Source organism: Camellia sinensis, chromosome 7 (assembly GCF_055761805.1).
Source record: "Camellia sinensis isolate YWXY chromosome 7, ASM5576180v1, whole genome shotgun sequence".
Lineage (NCBI taxonomy): Eukaryota > Viridiplantae > Streptophyta > Magnoliopsida > Ericales > Theaceae > Camellia > Camellia sinensis.
Window position 1 is genome coordinate 189,459,372 of NC_138967.1, and position 17,124 is coordinate 189,476,495.

General features: G+C 30.8%; 2 protein-coding genes across 6 annotated transcripts; both read left to right on the top strand.

Moving 5' to 3' along the window:
• The first annotated feature begins 6,789 nt into the window (after window positions 1–6,789).
• On the top strand, window positions 6,790–10,415 carry LOC114280109 (GDP-L-galactose phosphorylase 2). Of its 2 annotated transcripts, none has more exons than XM_028222451.2 (7): window positions 6,790–7,605; window positions 7,950–8,071; window positions 8,154–8,213; window positions 8,562–8,807; window positions 8,896–9,081; window positions 9,421–9,669; window positions 9,782–10,415. In XM_028222451.2, the coding sequence occupies exons 1-7, from the start codon at window positions 7,479–7,481 to the stop codon at window positions 10,148–10,150; spliced, it is 1,359 nt and encodes a 452-aa protein (XP_028078252.2). In that variant the 5' UTR covers window positions 6,790–7,478; the 3' UTR covers window positions 10,151–10,415. The 2 variants fall into 2 exon arrangements, with proteins under 2 accessions (XP_028078252.2, XP_028078251.2); XM_028222450.2 differs by having other exon boundaries at window positions 6,861–7,605; window positions 8,547–8,807.
• A 3,120-nt stretch (window positions 10,416–13,535) lies between these two features.
• On the top strand, window positions 13,536–16,717 carry LOC114280105 (aspartate carbamoyltransferase 2, chloroplastic). 4 transcript variants are annotated; one of them, XM_028222445.2, is made up of 6 exons: window positions 13,536–13,699; window positions 14,870–15,261; window positions 15,333–15,472; window positions 15,760–15,933; window positions 16,044–16,280; window positions 16,382–16,717. In XM_028222445.2, the coding sequence occupies exons 2-6, from the start codon at window positions 14,928–14,930 to the stop codon at window positions 16,487–16,489; spliced, it is 993 nt and encodes a 330-aa protein (XP_028078246.2). In that variant the 5' UTR covers window positions 13,536–13,699; window positions 14,870–14,927; the 3' UTR covers window positions 16,490–16,717. The 4 variants fall into 4 exon arrangements, with proteins under 4 accessions (XP_028078246.2, XP_028078244.2, XP_028078247.2 ...); XM_028222443.2 differs by having other exon boundaries at window positions 13,547–13,699; window positions 14,662–15,261; XM_028222446.2 differs by having other exon boundaries at window positions 13,657–13,857.
• Window positions 16,718–17,124: the final 407 nt, after the last annotated feature.

Sequence of the window (17,124 nt, forward strand, 5' to 3'; positions counted from 1 at the left end):
TTTGAGAAAACTTGAAGAGTCTGCAAGACTTATTATATGTCTTAATTTGATTATTAAATTAATTTAAATTTTTTATATTCTTTTTTCTCTTAAATTAATAAATCAATTATTTTCTTAAAAATGATGATCATTAATTCCTTCTTATTTGAACAAAAATTAAATAGTTGAAATATGAATTTAAGAAAACTTGAAGAGTCTGTAAGACTTATTATAAGTCTTAATTTGATTATTAAATTAATTTATTTTTTTATAAATAATATATATTAAAAATATTATAAAATAAATAATTTAAATCATTCAAATAAAACTTTTCAAAATTCAAATTTAAATTTAAAAAAAAAATCCAAATCAAAATTGAAAAGGTTAATGAGAATTGACAGAGAATATGTGTGTTTGGACGTGGATGTGGATGTGGTGTGCAGTGCTGCTGTAATGTAATGTAACACGGAATGATCCCGTGAGTCGATTCCGAATCTTTCCTACTTTTGCCATACTTGTTTTGTCTTCTTCTTCTCTTGTATTGCTTACGAATCCCGAACCTTCCAAATACACTGGGGTCTCTGTAAGTTAGCATGTGAATCACAGCACACGCCATGATAAAATGTCCCATCACTAATAGGGTTAATAAATTAAATTATAATAAAAGTAACATAATTATATTCTAGAGCAGTGATAGGGGCCCTCCAATCACCACCCCACAATCCCACACACACGTGACGGGTGGTGATTGGAGGAGAAGGAAAATAAAAAAAAACAAAAGAAAAAGTAGCCAATCAAAAAAGAGAGGGGGTCAAAGGGGGTGAGGAAAAAGGGGGTCCTAAACATTTTTGTTATATTCTATTAATTTAAATTATAAATTTTTGATTTTTTTACTCTCTTAAGAGACAGTTATATAGGTCATTGTATCAATTATTTCACTTTTTGCTAATTACATAACACTATTTAAAATGTTGTTTGAAAAAATAAAAAATTAAAATTTGAAAATTAAAAATTAAAAGTGACTGCAATGGTGGTGGTAGCGAAGCAATGATAGGGGCAATAGCATTGACGATAGTAGTGCACTGATAGTCACAATGGTGATGGTGTGATAGTGATGATAATAACAGTAATAATAATTTTGTAGTGATAGTGGTGGTAGTGAGATGTTTTGAGTACATTGTAAAAAGTTAATTTTTTAACTTTTTAATTTTTTTAACTAAAAAGGTTGCAAAAAAAATTAATTTTTTTAGTACAAAAAAATCAAAAAATTATAAAAAGTCAAAAAATTATGTTTTTACCAACTATTCAAAAAAATCATAATAATAGTGTAATAATAGTGACAATAGCGGTTGTAGTTATTGTGTTGGTCGGGGAGGTAATTGTAGTGATACTAAGGCCTTGTTTGAGAACAGATTAAGTTAATTTTTGATTATTTGGGTAAAATATGAGTTAAAAAAAATTAGTATGATTAGGATGATTTTTTGACTTTTTACGAAAAGATGTACAAAAAGTAAAGAAAAAAGAAATTTTTTGACTTTTTAGTATGAGTTGTTGACTTTTTAATTTTTTTAATGACTTTTTAACTTTTTGACTAAAAAAAGTCACTTGTCAAACGAGGCCTAATAGTGAAAGTAGTAGTGATGTGATTACGATGGTGACTACAATGACTGTGTCATTGATGGGATAATGATAGTATATTTTATCAACAATGATTCATCCCACTAAAAACATCACCACTAATAGCACTAATGCATTAAAAAAGTAAAAAAAAAAAAAAAAAAACACAACTCCAAGACCAAAACATCACATCATTAATGACGGGACCCACTGCCACCTTAGTACTCCCAAGCGTTTTTCATATTTTATTGACGGCATGATGGAAATAAATTGAAAATTTAATAATTAATATTTAAAATTAATTAAAACTTTAATCTAAATTTAAACCAACACCATTATATTTATTGAATTTATTATGAAATTGTCCAAATGAAACTCTTCACAGAAGAGTTTTTGGTTTTGAAAACTTGCGAGAGACTTTTTTGGGAAAAGTCTTATTCGGACAAATTAACAAATTCGAGAGACTCTTTTTGGAAAAAGTTTTATTCGGACAAATTAATAAATTTAATGGATGAATTATTAATCAATTTAAAAATTACTAAATAAATATATAATTTATTTTAATTAATTTAATTTAAATTGACTCGGGAAAGGCAAGTCAATCACGATTAAAGGAAGGACGCCACGTGACATATATGTATTTATTGGTCCAGCCCAAAGAACACGCCGACTGGGTGATAGAAAACACTGTGGTCCAAAGGGCTCACAGGGAGATATTTGGCCATCGCATTCACACGTCTTTTACTGCCAACGAAATTTCCTCAAACCCAACTCTTTGCATGTAGTAGGGTAGAGGTAAATTATTTTTAAAAAAAAATGTCTTATTTTTTGATATTTTTTTAAATAAAAGAAAACTATAAGATTTCACAATTATAACAAAAAAATATATATACATATTTTTTATATTTGAATTATAATTTTTTTATTTATTTTCAATGTAAACCATCTGTCTATTATTGTTTAGTAAAATAAAAAAAATGCAATTTAGTTATTAAACTCAACGAATTTTTTTTGTTGAATTTAATAACTAAAATAAATTTTTTCGTCAATTTTACTCAATGAGAATATGCACATGATTTAGATTGCAAACAAATAAAAAAAAAATTAGAATTTAAATTAGCAAAATTAAAAATTTAGGATTTATTTTGTTATAAAGGTCAAATTATGGAAAAAAAAAATTCGCTGTAATTTTCATTTTTTTAACAAAACTATTTATTAGAATAACATAATTAGTATTTTATTTTAATTTTTATAAAAAAGACATTTTGATATTTTTTTAGTTTGATAAATTTAACTTTAATTTTTATTGTTTCAATTTAAATAATTTAGTCCTTAGGTTCAATTTTAATTTGTTCATATTTTATTAATTATTTTTCAAATTTTCATTCCAATCACAATTAAAAAAAAAAATTTGCCACTAATTTATAATTTGAAAAATTTATCCAAAAATCTCATATAAGGGAATGTTAATCCATTTAGTCCAAATAGTTTTCTTATAGACCAATTAGTCTTTTTTGTTTTGCAAAGTTGTTTTTATTTGATTTGTAATTCATTTTTCTAATTTTCTAATTCATTTTTTAGATGAGAATGAAAAAGTAAGGTGTAAAATATTCTTTTTTGGGGATTAGTGGCTGAAGTGTTGATTATCAAGCGTTGAAATATACATTTATGTTAGTTTGATTTTTTGTTATTACATTGAAGTGTTACATTAGAGTATTACGTTTGAATAAAAAAATATACTAAAGAATTTTTGTGTGTTATATTGATTGAAGTGTTACGTTTGGAAAAAAATACATTAAGAAATTTTTTGGAATGTTCTTTTGATACATTTGAAAAAAAAAATATAGCCTCCGTTTGGAAAGTGGGTTGGCTTTTTACCCTTTTGACCTTTTTAGTTATTTTAGCCCGGGCTAAAAAGTTTGATTTGGGAAGGGCTTTTTGACCCTTTTTTTTTTTTGTGAGAAAAGAGTGTAATAATTATGAGTTGGATGTGATGTTTTGTTTGTTGTAACTAAAATAGCCTATTTGTCTTTTGTGGCTAAAATAGCCACAAAAAGCCCGTGACAAACGGAGTGGCTAAATATAGTTTCTCAGTGTATTACCTTGATTGGACATTTGAAAAAATAAACTAAGCAGTTTTTTTAGAATATTACATTATTATGTTTGAAAAAAATACACTAAATAATTTTTTAGTGTGTTACATTAAAGTGTTACGTTTTTTTAGTGTGCCATTGGACTGTTATATTTAGAAAAAAATATACTAATAAATTTTTTAAAAATTTTACATTTAATAATTTCCACACTATAAGAAAACCTATACTTATCCTTCAATACATAACACGCACATTTATTCTCGACCATTATATAATTCATATTAAAATAAAATCTTTAGATCTATAAAAGAAAATTTAAATAATTTATAAAATTACTATTTAAAATTTATTGATGATTTACCGTTATAATTATTAGCATAGCCATTTATTTGTATTTATTTGAAACAGATGCAAGTTGCTATTACTTTATATAGCCTTTAGCCAGTCCGTACGCTTATTGAAACACCGTACTATTTTGAAGAGGATGTTAAAAGTCATTTTTTTAGTTTTTAATTCTTTTTTTTTTCTCATAAAAAAATTTAAAAATTTAAAACATAATTTTTAATTATCTTTCCAAAACATTATGTTGCTCCAAATATATTGTAATTGATGGTAAAAGTAGAATTTATAATTTTATATTAAGTAATTAAAAAATAAAAAGGGAAAATTACATATACCTCCCTCGAGGTTTGACTAAATTACAGATACCCCTGAGGTTTCGGAAATTACATCTCACCTCCTAAGATTTGTATTTTCATAATAATTTGTCCCTTAAGGTTTATATTTCATAATAAATTACCCCTACTTTGTTATGCAAATATAGCATTCAGAAAAAAATTTGTAATTTCTTAAACCTCGGAGATATTTATAATTTAGCCAAACCTCAAGAGGGTATACGTAATTTGCCCAAATAAAAAATATAATAAATTTTGATTGATAAGAAATAAATTACATGACACTCTAAAAACACCCAATAATGTTTAGGGTATTTATGTATAGGTCTTAATAAGTGAATTTATTGTTTACTAGGTCCTGTGAAAAAATTTGGTCATAAAAAAACGTCGCTAATTATAAATTTTAGCAACAATTTATAAAAATTATGATAAAAAAAAGTTATTAATTCTCGATTTTTAATGACGTATGTAAAAAATTATTACAAAAAAATATTTTTAACAATAATTTTATCAAATTTTATTTTCTATAAGACTTGATGAAAATTAAATATAATTATTAAGATCTATTAGTAATTGATCGTAATATTATAGACGTACGTGTAATACGACTCACCTATGAATGACACGACTCACTGGACAAGAATAATTGTCTACATATGAACAAGTATTCAATAGCTTGGAATTATGTATGTTCATACTATTTCACTAATTATTATATATTTTGTCTTTTTATATTTTTTCAATGACATAATACAAAATTATAGGTTATAAATTTTTTTTATCGATCATAATATTTTAAAGCACCACACAATTGTATTCTAAGAACACCCAATAACCACTCCTTCATATGTACATTATCAACTCCTCTACACAACTACAATTATAATTAAGACTGTGCAAAATACCGCTAAATCCGCTAAAATCGCACCGATCCGCATCAATTCGAACTGTTTTAACCGCTAATCGCAGTTTAAATTTTAAAATTTATAATCCGCCAACCGAATCGCTCTGCTTCTTTCCACTATAGTTAATACATATATATTTTTTAATTTTCAATGAAATATCAATGTAAAATTAAGTGTGAGAGAGATTTAAGATATGAATTTTATTAGAAATTAGTGGTTATATATATAAAACATATTATGTAAAATTACTTTGTGTTATATATCTAAAAAATATTATACAAATTAATGTTATATGTCATGCAAATATATGATAATTAGGTGTTGTTTGGGGTGTTCTAAATAAGTGCACTTTTTGTCTTTTTGGACTAAAAAATTGAGGTTGAAAATATGGATGTTTGAGTTAACTTTTTGACAATCCGCTAATCCGCCAAAAACCGTCCAAACCGCAATTTATCAATCCGCTAACTCACCATTCGATTTGTAATTTTCCTCTCAAACTGCCCGAACCACACCGCACACACTCCTAATTACAATCACAACCACAACTAGGATACTGTAAAATACCGTTCAATTTGCATTGATTTACTTATTAATTGCAAGTTAATTTAATTCACAATTTAAAACTTATAATAATGTGCCTTTGAAATCACTTAATCCGCTATACTTAATACTTATATTTTTTTAATTTATAATAAAATATTAAAATAAAAATTAATATAAAAAAAATTAAGATGTAAAATTTATTACAAATTAATATTATATAAATAAAAAATAAGATAAATTACAAATGCACTCTCTGAGATTTGCTTAAAGGACAAAATATCACTATAATTTGAAAAATTACAAATATCCTATTATTAGAATTTTTTATTTAACAGAATTAATTAAAAAAATAAAATTCATAATTATTTTCTTATACAATAATAAAATTATTTAAATTATTAATTGATACAGATTTTTTATATCATTAAAAAATATTAATTAACTTGATAATTTATTAATAAAATGGACAATTCGTTATGGAATTAAAAACTTTAAAAAATGAAATATAATTTCTCAATTTAAAAGAGATTATTGTGTGTTTAGTTTGAGTTTTTTGGATTAATTTTTTTAAAAATTGAGTTTTTTTTTTATATTTTTTTGTTTTTAGTGAATATTTTTAAAATTTTAAGCATTTTTTTTTACTTTTTTAGATGCATCTTACTTAGACGTATCTAAAAAGTAAAAATTTGTGAAAAAATATTTTAAAAAATTAATAAATACATAAAAATACAAAAAATATATTGAATTCTCTTTTTTTTTTTTTTGCATTTTTGGTATTTACTGAATTTTTAAAAGACTTTCTTCATAAAAATTATACTTTTTATGTGTATTTATGTTAGGTGTGTTTAAAAATTAAAAAAAAAACTTAAAAAATTTAAAAAATTCAATAAAAATAAAAAAAATAAATTTTTTAAAAAAATGTTTTTGAAAAATAAAAAACAATCAAAATGATTCATATTTCAAATATGAGGAAATGTATTTCAGACTATCCTTCAATCATCCAAACTCACAATTTAATTTATTTATAATTTTAATTTCAAATCAAATCTAATCAATATTTGAGCCAAATGCACCGCACGCTCCTAACCTCAACCACCTCTGTCTCTCATCCATGGCTTTATCTATATAATCCTCCAATCTCTTCCTCTCACCCCTTCACACCCAGAAGAGATATCAGAGCAATTCACCCAACCCATCTTCAAAACCAGCCTCAAAACAAATGCTCATCTCGATTCTTGATCGATACATATATAGTTGAAGAAGAACGGGGCTGGATTGTAGAGACACAGAGAGAAAGAAAGGAAAAAAAAATTGTGAATTCGATCGGGGGTAAAACCCGGGTTGAGAAGTTGTAGACATCACGGCTATACAAAGAGAATTGCGGCCACTCATACATGTCCGGGCTGTACGACGAAAGGGTTGTGTAGTTGAGAGCAACCCATCGCCGCACGGCGGACGTGGCGCTCTGCCTTCCGAAGGCGGCAGCCCCTCCGACCTCCTCTTCCTTGCCGGCGGCGGCGCCACCACCGCAACCCGTTAGTTTAGGCCTATATTAGCTTGGAATAATTCTACTTAATTGTATATTTATTCAAAAGATCTGTTGCTTGTTGCTATATATTTAATTTTCGCGCGAGCTGTTTGGTGTTTGTGTGTTTCTTGAATTCAAGATGATGTTGAGGATCAAGAGGGTTCCTACGGTTGTTTCGAATTACCAGAAGGAAGAGGCGGAGGAAGGTGCTCGCCGCCCCGGAGGTGGTTGCGGCCGGAATTGCCTCCAGAACTGTTGCATTCTAGGTATTTGATAAATTTCCCGTGTGAAAATTTAAGTTAATTTCACATTTATTTGATTGATATGTGGATTTTTTTTCTTCTGGGTTTTGTCTAAATTGGGGTTTGTGTTGCGTTCTAGGTATGTGAGAAATTTCCTGTGTGGCATAATTTTGAGTTAATTTCACCATTCTTTGATTAAAATGTGGAATTTTTTTTTGGGTTCTGACTAAACTGGGTTTCTGTTGCATTCTAGGTATTTAAGAAATTTCCTGTGTGACATAATTTGAGTTAATTTCACATCTCTTTGGTTGACATGTGGTTTTTTTTTTTCCTCTTCTGGGTTTTGACTAAATTGGGTTTTGAATTAGGAGCAAAGCTACCTCTGTATGCTTTCAAGAGGGTGAACAAGATTGTCGGTGAAAAGGGTCTAATTGCCCACGACTACATAGAGCCTTCCATTGCTTTCTTGGATTCTCTTCTTCTTGGGGAGGTAAAATTGTGAAAGTTTTAGCTTCAAATTTTGTATTTACCAATCGTCATAATCAGCTGATATCGTTACCACTTGATGGTAGTGGGAGGATCGTATGCAGAGAGGGCTCTTTCGCTATGATGTCACCGCTTGCGAAACCAAGGTCTTTGCCATTTTCTTTCTCTTCATTTTGATAGTTTATAGCTAAATTTTTCAGTCTAAATTCTGTTTGGTTGAGTACTTTGCTCAATATGGTTCATCTGGACCTGTATGATTACTAGCTATGCGTGCATATGCAATCGGCTTTCAATTTTAGATCTAATTTTTTTGGTGATTTGATGAATGGGAAATATGGGTTGAATTTGAAAAGTATGGACAGTTATTTACTGGATTAGTTAACAACATGGACATTTTTGAAAAGAAAGAAAGAAAAAGAAAGAAAGTGTAACAATCCTTCAAAACTTTTCTGAGTTGTGTGTTTTATATAATAGAATAGATGATGATTTTTCAGGTAATCCCGGGAGAGTATGGATTCATTGCACAGCTGAATGAGGGCAGACACCTTAAGAAGAGGCCAACTGAGTTTCGTGTTGACAAGGTCCTGCAGCCCTTTGATGGGAACAAATTCAACTTCACTAAAGTTGGACAGGAAGAGGTGCTTTTCCAGTTTGAAGCAAGTGATGAAGACAATGAAACCCAGTTCTTCCCAAACGCACCCATTGATGTTGAGAATTCTCCAAGTGTCGTGGCCATCAATGTATGCCTGCTTTACTTGCTCTTCATGTTAAGATTGTGTATAGAAGAAGTTTTAGCTAAGCTGGTTTATTTTAATTATGCGTCAACAGGTTAGTCCTATTGAGTATGGTCATGTACTTTTGATCCCTTGGATTCTTGAATGCCTGCCTCAGAGGATCGACAGGGTGAGTTTCTTGCTTGCTCTTTACATGGCAGCAGAAGCTGGAAACCCGTACTTCAGATTGGGTTACAACAGCTTGGGTGCATTTGCTACAATCAACCACCTTCATTTCCAGGTTCATATAATATCCCCTTTTTCGTATCCCTCAAATTGATTATAACAATTCTGTCATCATATCTCTTACTAGCAGCAGGTGCACACGCAATGTTGTGCAAAGGTCTGTAAAACCGTTCATGTTTGTGGAAATCGAAATATTTCAGTCAGTTTGATTCTTCACATGGCAGTGTTCAAACTCATGGGCAGTTGTGGGCATTTTTGGAAAACGAAAAAAGTGTGAGGAAGCATTCACACCAACTGACACGTGCACTTTATATAATAGCATAGATAGTATAGATAATTAGTTAGTTTTTCTGTTGGTAAAGGAAAGAAAGTTCTATGATTTTTATGGCTACAGGCTTATTACTTGGCTGTGCCCTTTCCAATTGAGAAAGCTCCGATTAGGGAGATAACTACTTTGAATGGTGGGGTGAAAATCTCTGAGCTGTTAAATTATCCAGTCAGAGGTCTTGTTTTTGAGGGTGGAAATACTCTGGAAGATTTGTCCAATGCTGTCTCGGATTCCTGCATTTGCCTTCAAGATAACAACGTACCTTACAATGTGCTAATCTCTGAGTCTGGGAAACGGATCTTCCTTGTACCACAGGTGAGAGAGCATTCAAACCCATATCGCTTAGTGTGCTTATGAACTCCTTTTCATGTTCTTTCAGTTTGGGTTGCCTAAACTCATGGTTTTTATGTGTTGAATGAACAAACAGTGTTATGCTGAGAAACAGGCTCTAGGAGAAGTGAGTTCTGAGCTTCTGGACACCCAAGTGAACCCGGCAGTGTGGGAAATTAGCGGGCATATGGTTTTGAAGAGGAAGAAGGACTACGAGGAGGCATCTGACAAAAATGCTTGGAGGCTCCTTGCTGAGGTCTCCCTTTCCGAGGAGAGGTTCCAAGAAGTAAGTGCTTTGATCTTTGAATCCATCACTTGCGTTGATGGTGGAAATGAAAGTGTTTCTCAGAGCTTCATGGGGGAGCCAAATGCCACACCTCAACCTCTTGAAGAAGTTGATGACCTCGATAAATCATCCTGCCATGCTATGGTGCCCGGGAAGCAAGAATGCCTGGTTCTGCACTGAAGATTTGGGCCTTCTGAAAGACGCATCAATGTCCGTGTGTATGTTTCAATTAAATATTGCAGTATGCTATGGGAGTGTTTATATATCTATGTGAAATATCATCTCTCTAAATAAGGCAAACTAGGTTTGCATTGTTGTTGAAGTTGCTTCTGATCTGTGAATTTGCTTTGATATTCTGTTTGCTTGTCCATTGTGGACATATATGTAAAATACTGTGTATTTTGCTGTCATGAGCTATTGAATCCCGCTTGATTAGGACCCTAAAGTTCTTTTGTGCCTATGAGGTAGAGTTTTGCATCTTGAAATTTATAGATAGCTTGTAGTTCTCAAATGCAGGGTTTCATGTAATAGAACATAGGGAAAGCTGCAATAGCTATATGCAAGAAACCATTGGCTCCCCTTCACTGAAATGAGTCAAGTTGGCCCGTTTGTTTTAAGAGTTAAGTCAGAGTTAGGTTGAGTGAGATTGTTAATAAGGAGATTGTTAGTGTGAGGGAATTAATAAAAATTGTTTGTTCAATGACCACCGAACTAGTAAAAATTTATGTTTATTTTGTTATTTTATGATGAGATTAATTATATAAAATTTTATAAATACTCTTGGTATTTTTGATATATTTTAATATTAAAATTTATATTTTGATGTTATATTATTTTATGTTGATATATATATTTTTTAATATTAAAAATTATTTTTATACTAAATTATTTTTATAAAATAAGGGGCAAAATTGTATTTCTACTTCCAATCCCATTGGATTAGACATCGATATCACCTTTTTCATGGGTTTGTTATTTATATTAAATTATTTTTATAAAATGAGGGGCAAAATTGTATTTCTACCTCTAATCTCATTGGATTAGATATCAATGTTATCTCTCCCATGGCCACTTTCTAAAACAAACATAATTTTTTCAATCCAATCTTACTACTAATCCAATCTTTTCCTCCAACTCTAGAAACAAATAGGGCCTTAAGTAGTAAATTATTCCACTTGATTTTACAACTGAACCAGCTTTAAAATGTTTGTTTAGTTTTTGAATTGATTTACAAATAAGTTTTAGACTATCTCCAACCCTGAACCAAATCTGACATCAAATTTAAAATTTGGTGAAAAAAACACTTTTCCATGCTCCAACGGTTTCACCAAATTAATATCAAATTGAGATTTCATCAAACGTTTCACCAAAATGAGGACAGGCTCTGCATTTCATCAAAACACTGTGCATGACCGTTGGGGGAGACCAACCGGTCGACCGGCCGGTTGACCAACCGGTCGACCACCAAAAGATTCAAACAGTTCCAAAAAAAGGTCAAACAGTTGAAAAAAAAAAAAAAATTTGCCTTACCAGTTGACCAGTCGGTTGATCGGCCGATCAACCAGTTGGTCGACCACTAAAAGGTTCAAAAAGTTCAAAAAAAAAAAAATTGGCTTAACCGGTCGACCAACCGGTTATCCCGGCACATATTTGATGAAAATTTGATGAAAATCAACCGTTGGAGCACTCGGTATCAGTTTGAGGAAAAAGTTATTTTTTTACTCAGATTTGATGAAAACTTTGGTTCAGGATTGGAGATTCGAGGAATTTGGTTTTATATACTTAATTAATATAATTGAATCTAACCAAGTAATAGGTTGTTTTAATTTGACTTGAAAGCTTAGTGGGTTTTAAAATGTATTTAAATTTAAAATATTTATATATTAAGTTGAATACAAATTAAATACGAGTAATTTGATTTATTTTAGAACATATAATAATGGAAAGATTATTATCAACTAAAAACATGAGAGTTGCTAAGTACTATTAGATGGATTTGGGGTAGCTGTTGTGCGGGGGCATTGCAGCCACTGCTGAATAGCGAAATGGGCTTATTTCGGGGCCTATTATAATAATCTGAACTGCTCATATTTTAGAATATATCAAGTATTTAGATACAAATGTGAGTAGATGAATAGGTAAGCGATATCCGATTAATTTGATTTTTAGTAGACATATTCTACTTGATGTATTCTAAAATGTAAACAGTTCGAATTATCAAAATAGACCCCGAAATGAGCTCATTTCGCCATACAACAATGACTATTGTGCCTCGCACAGCAGCCACTCCAAATTCCTATTGGATGAACGTCCCCCCCCCCCCACACACACACACACACACACACACACACACACACACACACACACACACACACACACACACACCTAATTGGTAAACGTAAGACCGACCAATTATATCTAACAAACCTAATTGGTAAACGTACCACACACACACACACACACACACACACACACACCTAATTGGTAAACGTAAGACCAATTATATCTAACAAACCTAATTGGTAAACGTACTTTGGTAAACGTACGACCAATTATATCTAAAAATTAAATAATATATTTTTAGATATAATCATAGCTTGCGGCCTTTCTTGTGTAAACCGATGCAGGAGGTGAAAAAAAAGTTTCTAAAATAATGAAAACATGAGTTTGAGTTCAAATTGGTGGAGTGATTGTGGCCATTTTCATTATAATCTAATTTATTAATTTATTAATATCATATCATTTGCACTAAAAAAAAAAAAAAAAAAACTTTGTTTGTTTTTTGTTTTTCAAAAACACTTTTTAAAAAAATTTACTTTCTTGTTTTCTTTTTTCTTTTTTCTTTTTATTGAATTTTTTTAATATTTTAAGCAATTTTTTTTAAAAATTTTTAGACCAATTTAACATTAATACATATAAAAAGTATAATTTTTGTGAAAAAAATATTTTAAAAATTCACTAAATACAAAAAATACAAAAAAAAAATGAAAATTTAGTATATTTTTCATATTTTTATGTATTTATTAAATTTTAAAAATATTTTTTCACAATTTTTTTACTTTTCAGATATATCTAAGTAAGGTAAATCTAAAAAAGTAAAAAAAAAAATACTTAAAATTTAAAAAACATTCACTAAAAACAAAAAAAACACAAAAAACAAAAAAAAAACTCAATTTTCAAAAAATTTAATTCGAAAAACTCAAATCAAACACACATTTTGTATTTTATTTATTTATTTATTTATTTGTATTTTTGGTATTGAGTGGATTTTTAAAAGGTTTTTTTTCATAATTTTTTACTTTTTCGGTATAATTATGTTAGGTATGTCTAAAAAATTTATAAAAAAAATTACTTAAAATATTTAAAAAATTCAGTAAAATTAAAAAAAAAAAACACGAATAACAAGAAAGTAGAATTTTCTGAAAAATATTTTTTAAAAGAGAAACCAAGCAAAGTGATTATTATTATTATTCAAATTTAATTTCCAAACACAACCAAATAATTGTAGGGGAAAAAAAATCTTAATATTAATTCTTAAAAATAATGACAAATAGAATTTTTGTATATGGAATTTCATTTTCAATAAAAAACACTCATATTTAAAAAATAATACTAATAATAATAAAATTCATTCATGGTTTCTATTTCAAAATCATATATAATTTTTGTTCAGTTATTAGTTAATCGTCAAACAAGAATTCTGTGTAGTGTGGCGTAGACAAGTGAGAGGTGAGTTGAGCTTCTTTAAACCCTTCTATTTTTTCGTTTCAATACATTTCTTAATTCGTTTCTCGTATTGAATATTAGCATTGTTTTTATTGATTCATCATCTCTATTCAAATACATATATACAAACCCATACAATCAATGTGATGTGAACCCAAAAGGTAAAAATTGCATCAAGTTTTTTCTAATTCCAAAGTTTTTCTTATGAATTTTGATTTCTCAACCTCTCTCAAATGTTTGATTAACCCTCTTGTACTTGTTAATCAATGGAGTTATTTCATGCCAAAGATTAATTTTTGTTTTTAAGAAGAAAGATCTTTGCAATGTCAGTCAAACTATACCTGTTTTTGTTTGGTTCATGTATGAGTTTGGAAGATTACTTTTAATGGGTATAGCTTGTTTTGTTTTTTGGTTCATGTATGAGTTTGGAAAATTACTTGTGATGGGTATTAGCTCACACCACTTTTTGAACTTATTCATGTAATCAATCTCTAATGCACAACAATCTTTCTCTTTTGTGTATCTGCATCTTATTTTCATCTTGGCCTCCAGGTGTTTGATAAATTACCTCAAAGAGAGTTGTGTGTTTGTGTGTGCCAATTAGAAACTAAACCTTTTGGTTTTTTGAAAGTATGTGTATAACATACATTGAATCAGTCTTCAACTGCTAATCACCCCTGATTTGAGCTGAGCTGTTGGTTATACGATTCTCCTATTAATTTTGGAATTAAGATGTTGAAATATAATTCATGAACTTGGATAAAGTTGGCTTCAGTTCATTAAGATGCACATTAAATGGCAGGGATGATTAATACTGCCTCTTAACGCTTTTCAATGTGTGTGAGCATAAGAGTGAAGGTTGAGTCTTCAGCATCAGAAGTTTCATTGGTTAAAAAATGAAGCTTTTCAGTTCTTATGATCAAAGAAGAACTTGTCTAAATTATTATTTTTTGTTTTGTTATAAGGGCTGAAAATAACTCCAACAAACAGAATTCCATCCTATTCCAGTTGTTCTATAATTGCAATGACTTCTTTGCCTTCGTTTTCCACCTGTACATTACATGGTGCCATGTCGGCTCCTACAGCAATGCAGTGTTACAAAGACTGCATTTTCAATTATTCGAGTCTCTTCAAGCAATCGCTTCATAGTAAGTTGATTTCTGTTTCTTCCAGCCCAACACAATCAAAGGTGTTGTCCACTCTGAAACCAGTAAACTGGGAACAAAGTGGTATGAATAGAGTCCAATGTCAAGCACAGGATGTTGAAAATAAAACTTTTTTGGTTGGGAATAAGTTTCAACTAGATGATGTGGTTGAAGCTCAGCAATTCGATAGAAATATTCTCAGTGCTATATTTGAAGTGGCCCGTGAGATGGAGAAGATTGAGAAAAACTCACCCGGAAGCCAAATTCTAAAGGGCTTTCTAATGGCTACCCTCTTTTACGAGCCCTCAACTAGAACTAGGCTTTCCTTTGAGTCTGCCATGAAACGGTTGGGTGGGGAAGTTTTGACAACAGAAAATGCACGGGAGTTTTCATCAGCTGCGAAAGGAGAGACACTTGAAGGTAGCTTAAGTTACCTTAGTCTTAGGAGGTATTTTTGTCTTTTGGTTCTGATTTTGGTGCTTGATTGGCAGATACCATTAGAACCGTTGAAGGGTACTCAGATATAATTGTGATGAGGCACTTTGAAAGTGGTGCTGCCCGAAGAGCAGCAGTCACGGCTAGTATTCCTGTTATAAATGCTGGGGATGGTCCGGGGCAGCATCCAACTCAAGTAAGTCATTTCTTCTTTCTGTAAGTCATTTAGAGAACTGGGATTGATATAATTCAGGGAGCCTACTCAGAAAGAGGACTAGATGATCTCATGCCATGTCCATTTTGCCTTTTCTGGTCAGTGATGAGGATGTTAATGTGTATCGGATAGTTCTGTGAAGATCCATATAAGTGGTGAATTTATTTTCTTAGTTCATTTTTAATCTCCTTTTTCTTTTTCTTTTGGCGATATTAATTTCATTAGGCCTTAATTTTGAAGCACTACTTGTGATTGTGACCACGAGACAGGCTCTTCTAGATGTATACACTATTGAAAGAGAGATAGGAAAACTCGATGGGATTAAAGTTGGACTTGTTGGAGATCTAGCTAATGGAAGGACGGTCCGCTCGCTTGCATATCTGCTCTCTAAGTACCAAGATGTGAAGATCTACTTTGTCTCACCCGAGGTGGTAAAAATGAAGGTACAAACGAAAATATGTCACACTCTGTTTGGTTTGGTTTTTAGAATCTGTTTTAGGATTTGTAAAAGAGGTATATTTCCTCTCACATTTTATGTTTTCTCTGATTTCAGGATGACATAAAAGACTATCTGACATCAAAGGGATTAGACTGGGAAGAAAGTGATGATCTAATGGAAGTTGCTTCTAAATGTGATGTGGTGTACCAAACTCGCATTCAGCGAGAGAGGTTTGGAGAGAGAATTGATCTTTATCAAGAAGCTCAAGGCAAGTACATTGTAGACCGGGCTGTCTTGCACGCAATGCAAGAGCATGCTGTGATCATGCATCCTCTCCCAAGGCTTGACGAGGTTTGATCATCCGCTTTGCTCTTGACATCGGAATGAGATTTATGAGTACATGTTTTCAAAATGATTAATTGTTTCCTAGTTTTAATGATGTTTCTTTTTAGATAACCGTGGATGTTGATGTGGATAAGAGGGCTGCCTACTTTAGACAAGCGAAGAATGGTCTCTACATTCGGATGGCTCTGTTGAAGCTTCTGCTAGTTGGTTGGTGAGAGATAGATGTTTTGATGCATAATGTTTTCTTCCTTTTTGTCATTACATTTGTGGACATAGGAAGGAAAAGATGTGTTCTGCCGTTTGAAGCATATTGTTTTCTTCCTTATTTCATTACATTTGTGGACATAGGAGATTTTGATAGGAAACTATGATAATATTTGGTTTTGAAGTATGTTTGGACCATTTTTGACTAATAATATCTATGGTTCTTTTACTTTTCCAAACTGATTTCCCCATTGAGCCATATACTATTATATAGTGTGAACAAATTTTTGAACTTGTCTTTTTCTTTTCTTTTCTTTTCTTTTCATTCTTAAGTTGACCTTATGTACGAGGGATACAGATGGTCTACATAGTTCCCAATACTATGATGACTATTGGAGATTTCTACAATCATGTACAGATCGTAATTCAAACAAGGGGATACGAAAATTGGCGAGGAGGTGAAGCCAACCTATTGATAACTCGAGGATTAGTCGGAAGATTATCCAACACTCCCAACGTTGGATTTGCATATGAAATTCAAGGAGTAACTGAATTTCTAACATCTCGAGGAGTCAAAGCCATACCAGGAGAACAAATCCCTACTGATGTCTTGCGAGGTCGCAATTGGATCATAAGGCCACCAGCC

Excerpts from the sequence above, each read along its gene's own strand:
- LOC114280109 (XM_028222450.2), top strand. The coding sequence starts at position 7,479 with ATGATGTTGAGGATCAAGAGGGTTCCTACGGTTGTTTCGAATTACCAG. Across the intron at positions 8,214-8,546 it reads TCACCGCTTGCGAAACCAAG|ATGATGATTTTTCAGGTAAT; the intron begins GTCTTTGCCATT and ends ATAATAGAATAG. Across the intron at positions 9,670-9,781 it reads GGATCTTCCTTGTACCACAG|TGTTATGCTGAGAAACAGGC; the intron begins GTGAGAGAGCAT and ends ATGAACAAACAG.
- LOC114280105 (XM_028222443.2), top strand. The coding sequence starts at position 14,721 with ATGACTTCTTTGCCTTCGTTTTCCACCTGTACATTACATGGTGCCATG. Across the intron at positions 15,262-15,332 it reads GAAAGGAGAGACACTTGAAG|ATACCATTAGAACCGTTGAA; the intron begins GTAGCTTAAGTT and ends CTTGATTGGCAG. Across the intron at positions 15,473-15,759 it reads CGGGGCAGCATCCAACTCAA|GCTCTTCTAGATGTATACAC; the intron begins GTAAGTCATTTC and ends ACCACGAGACAG.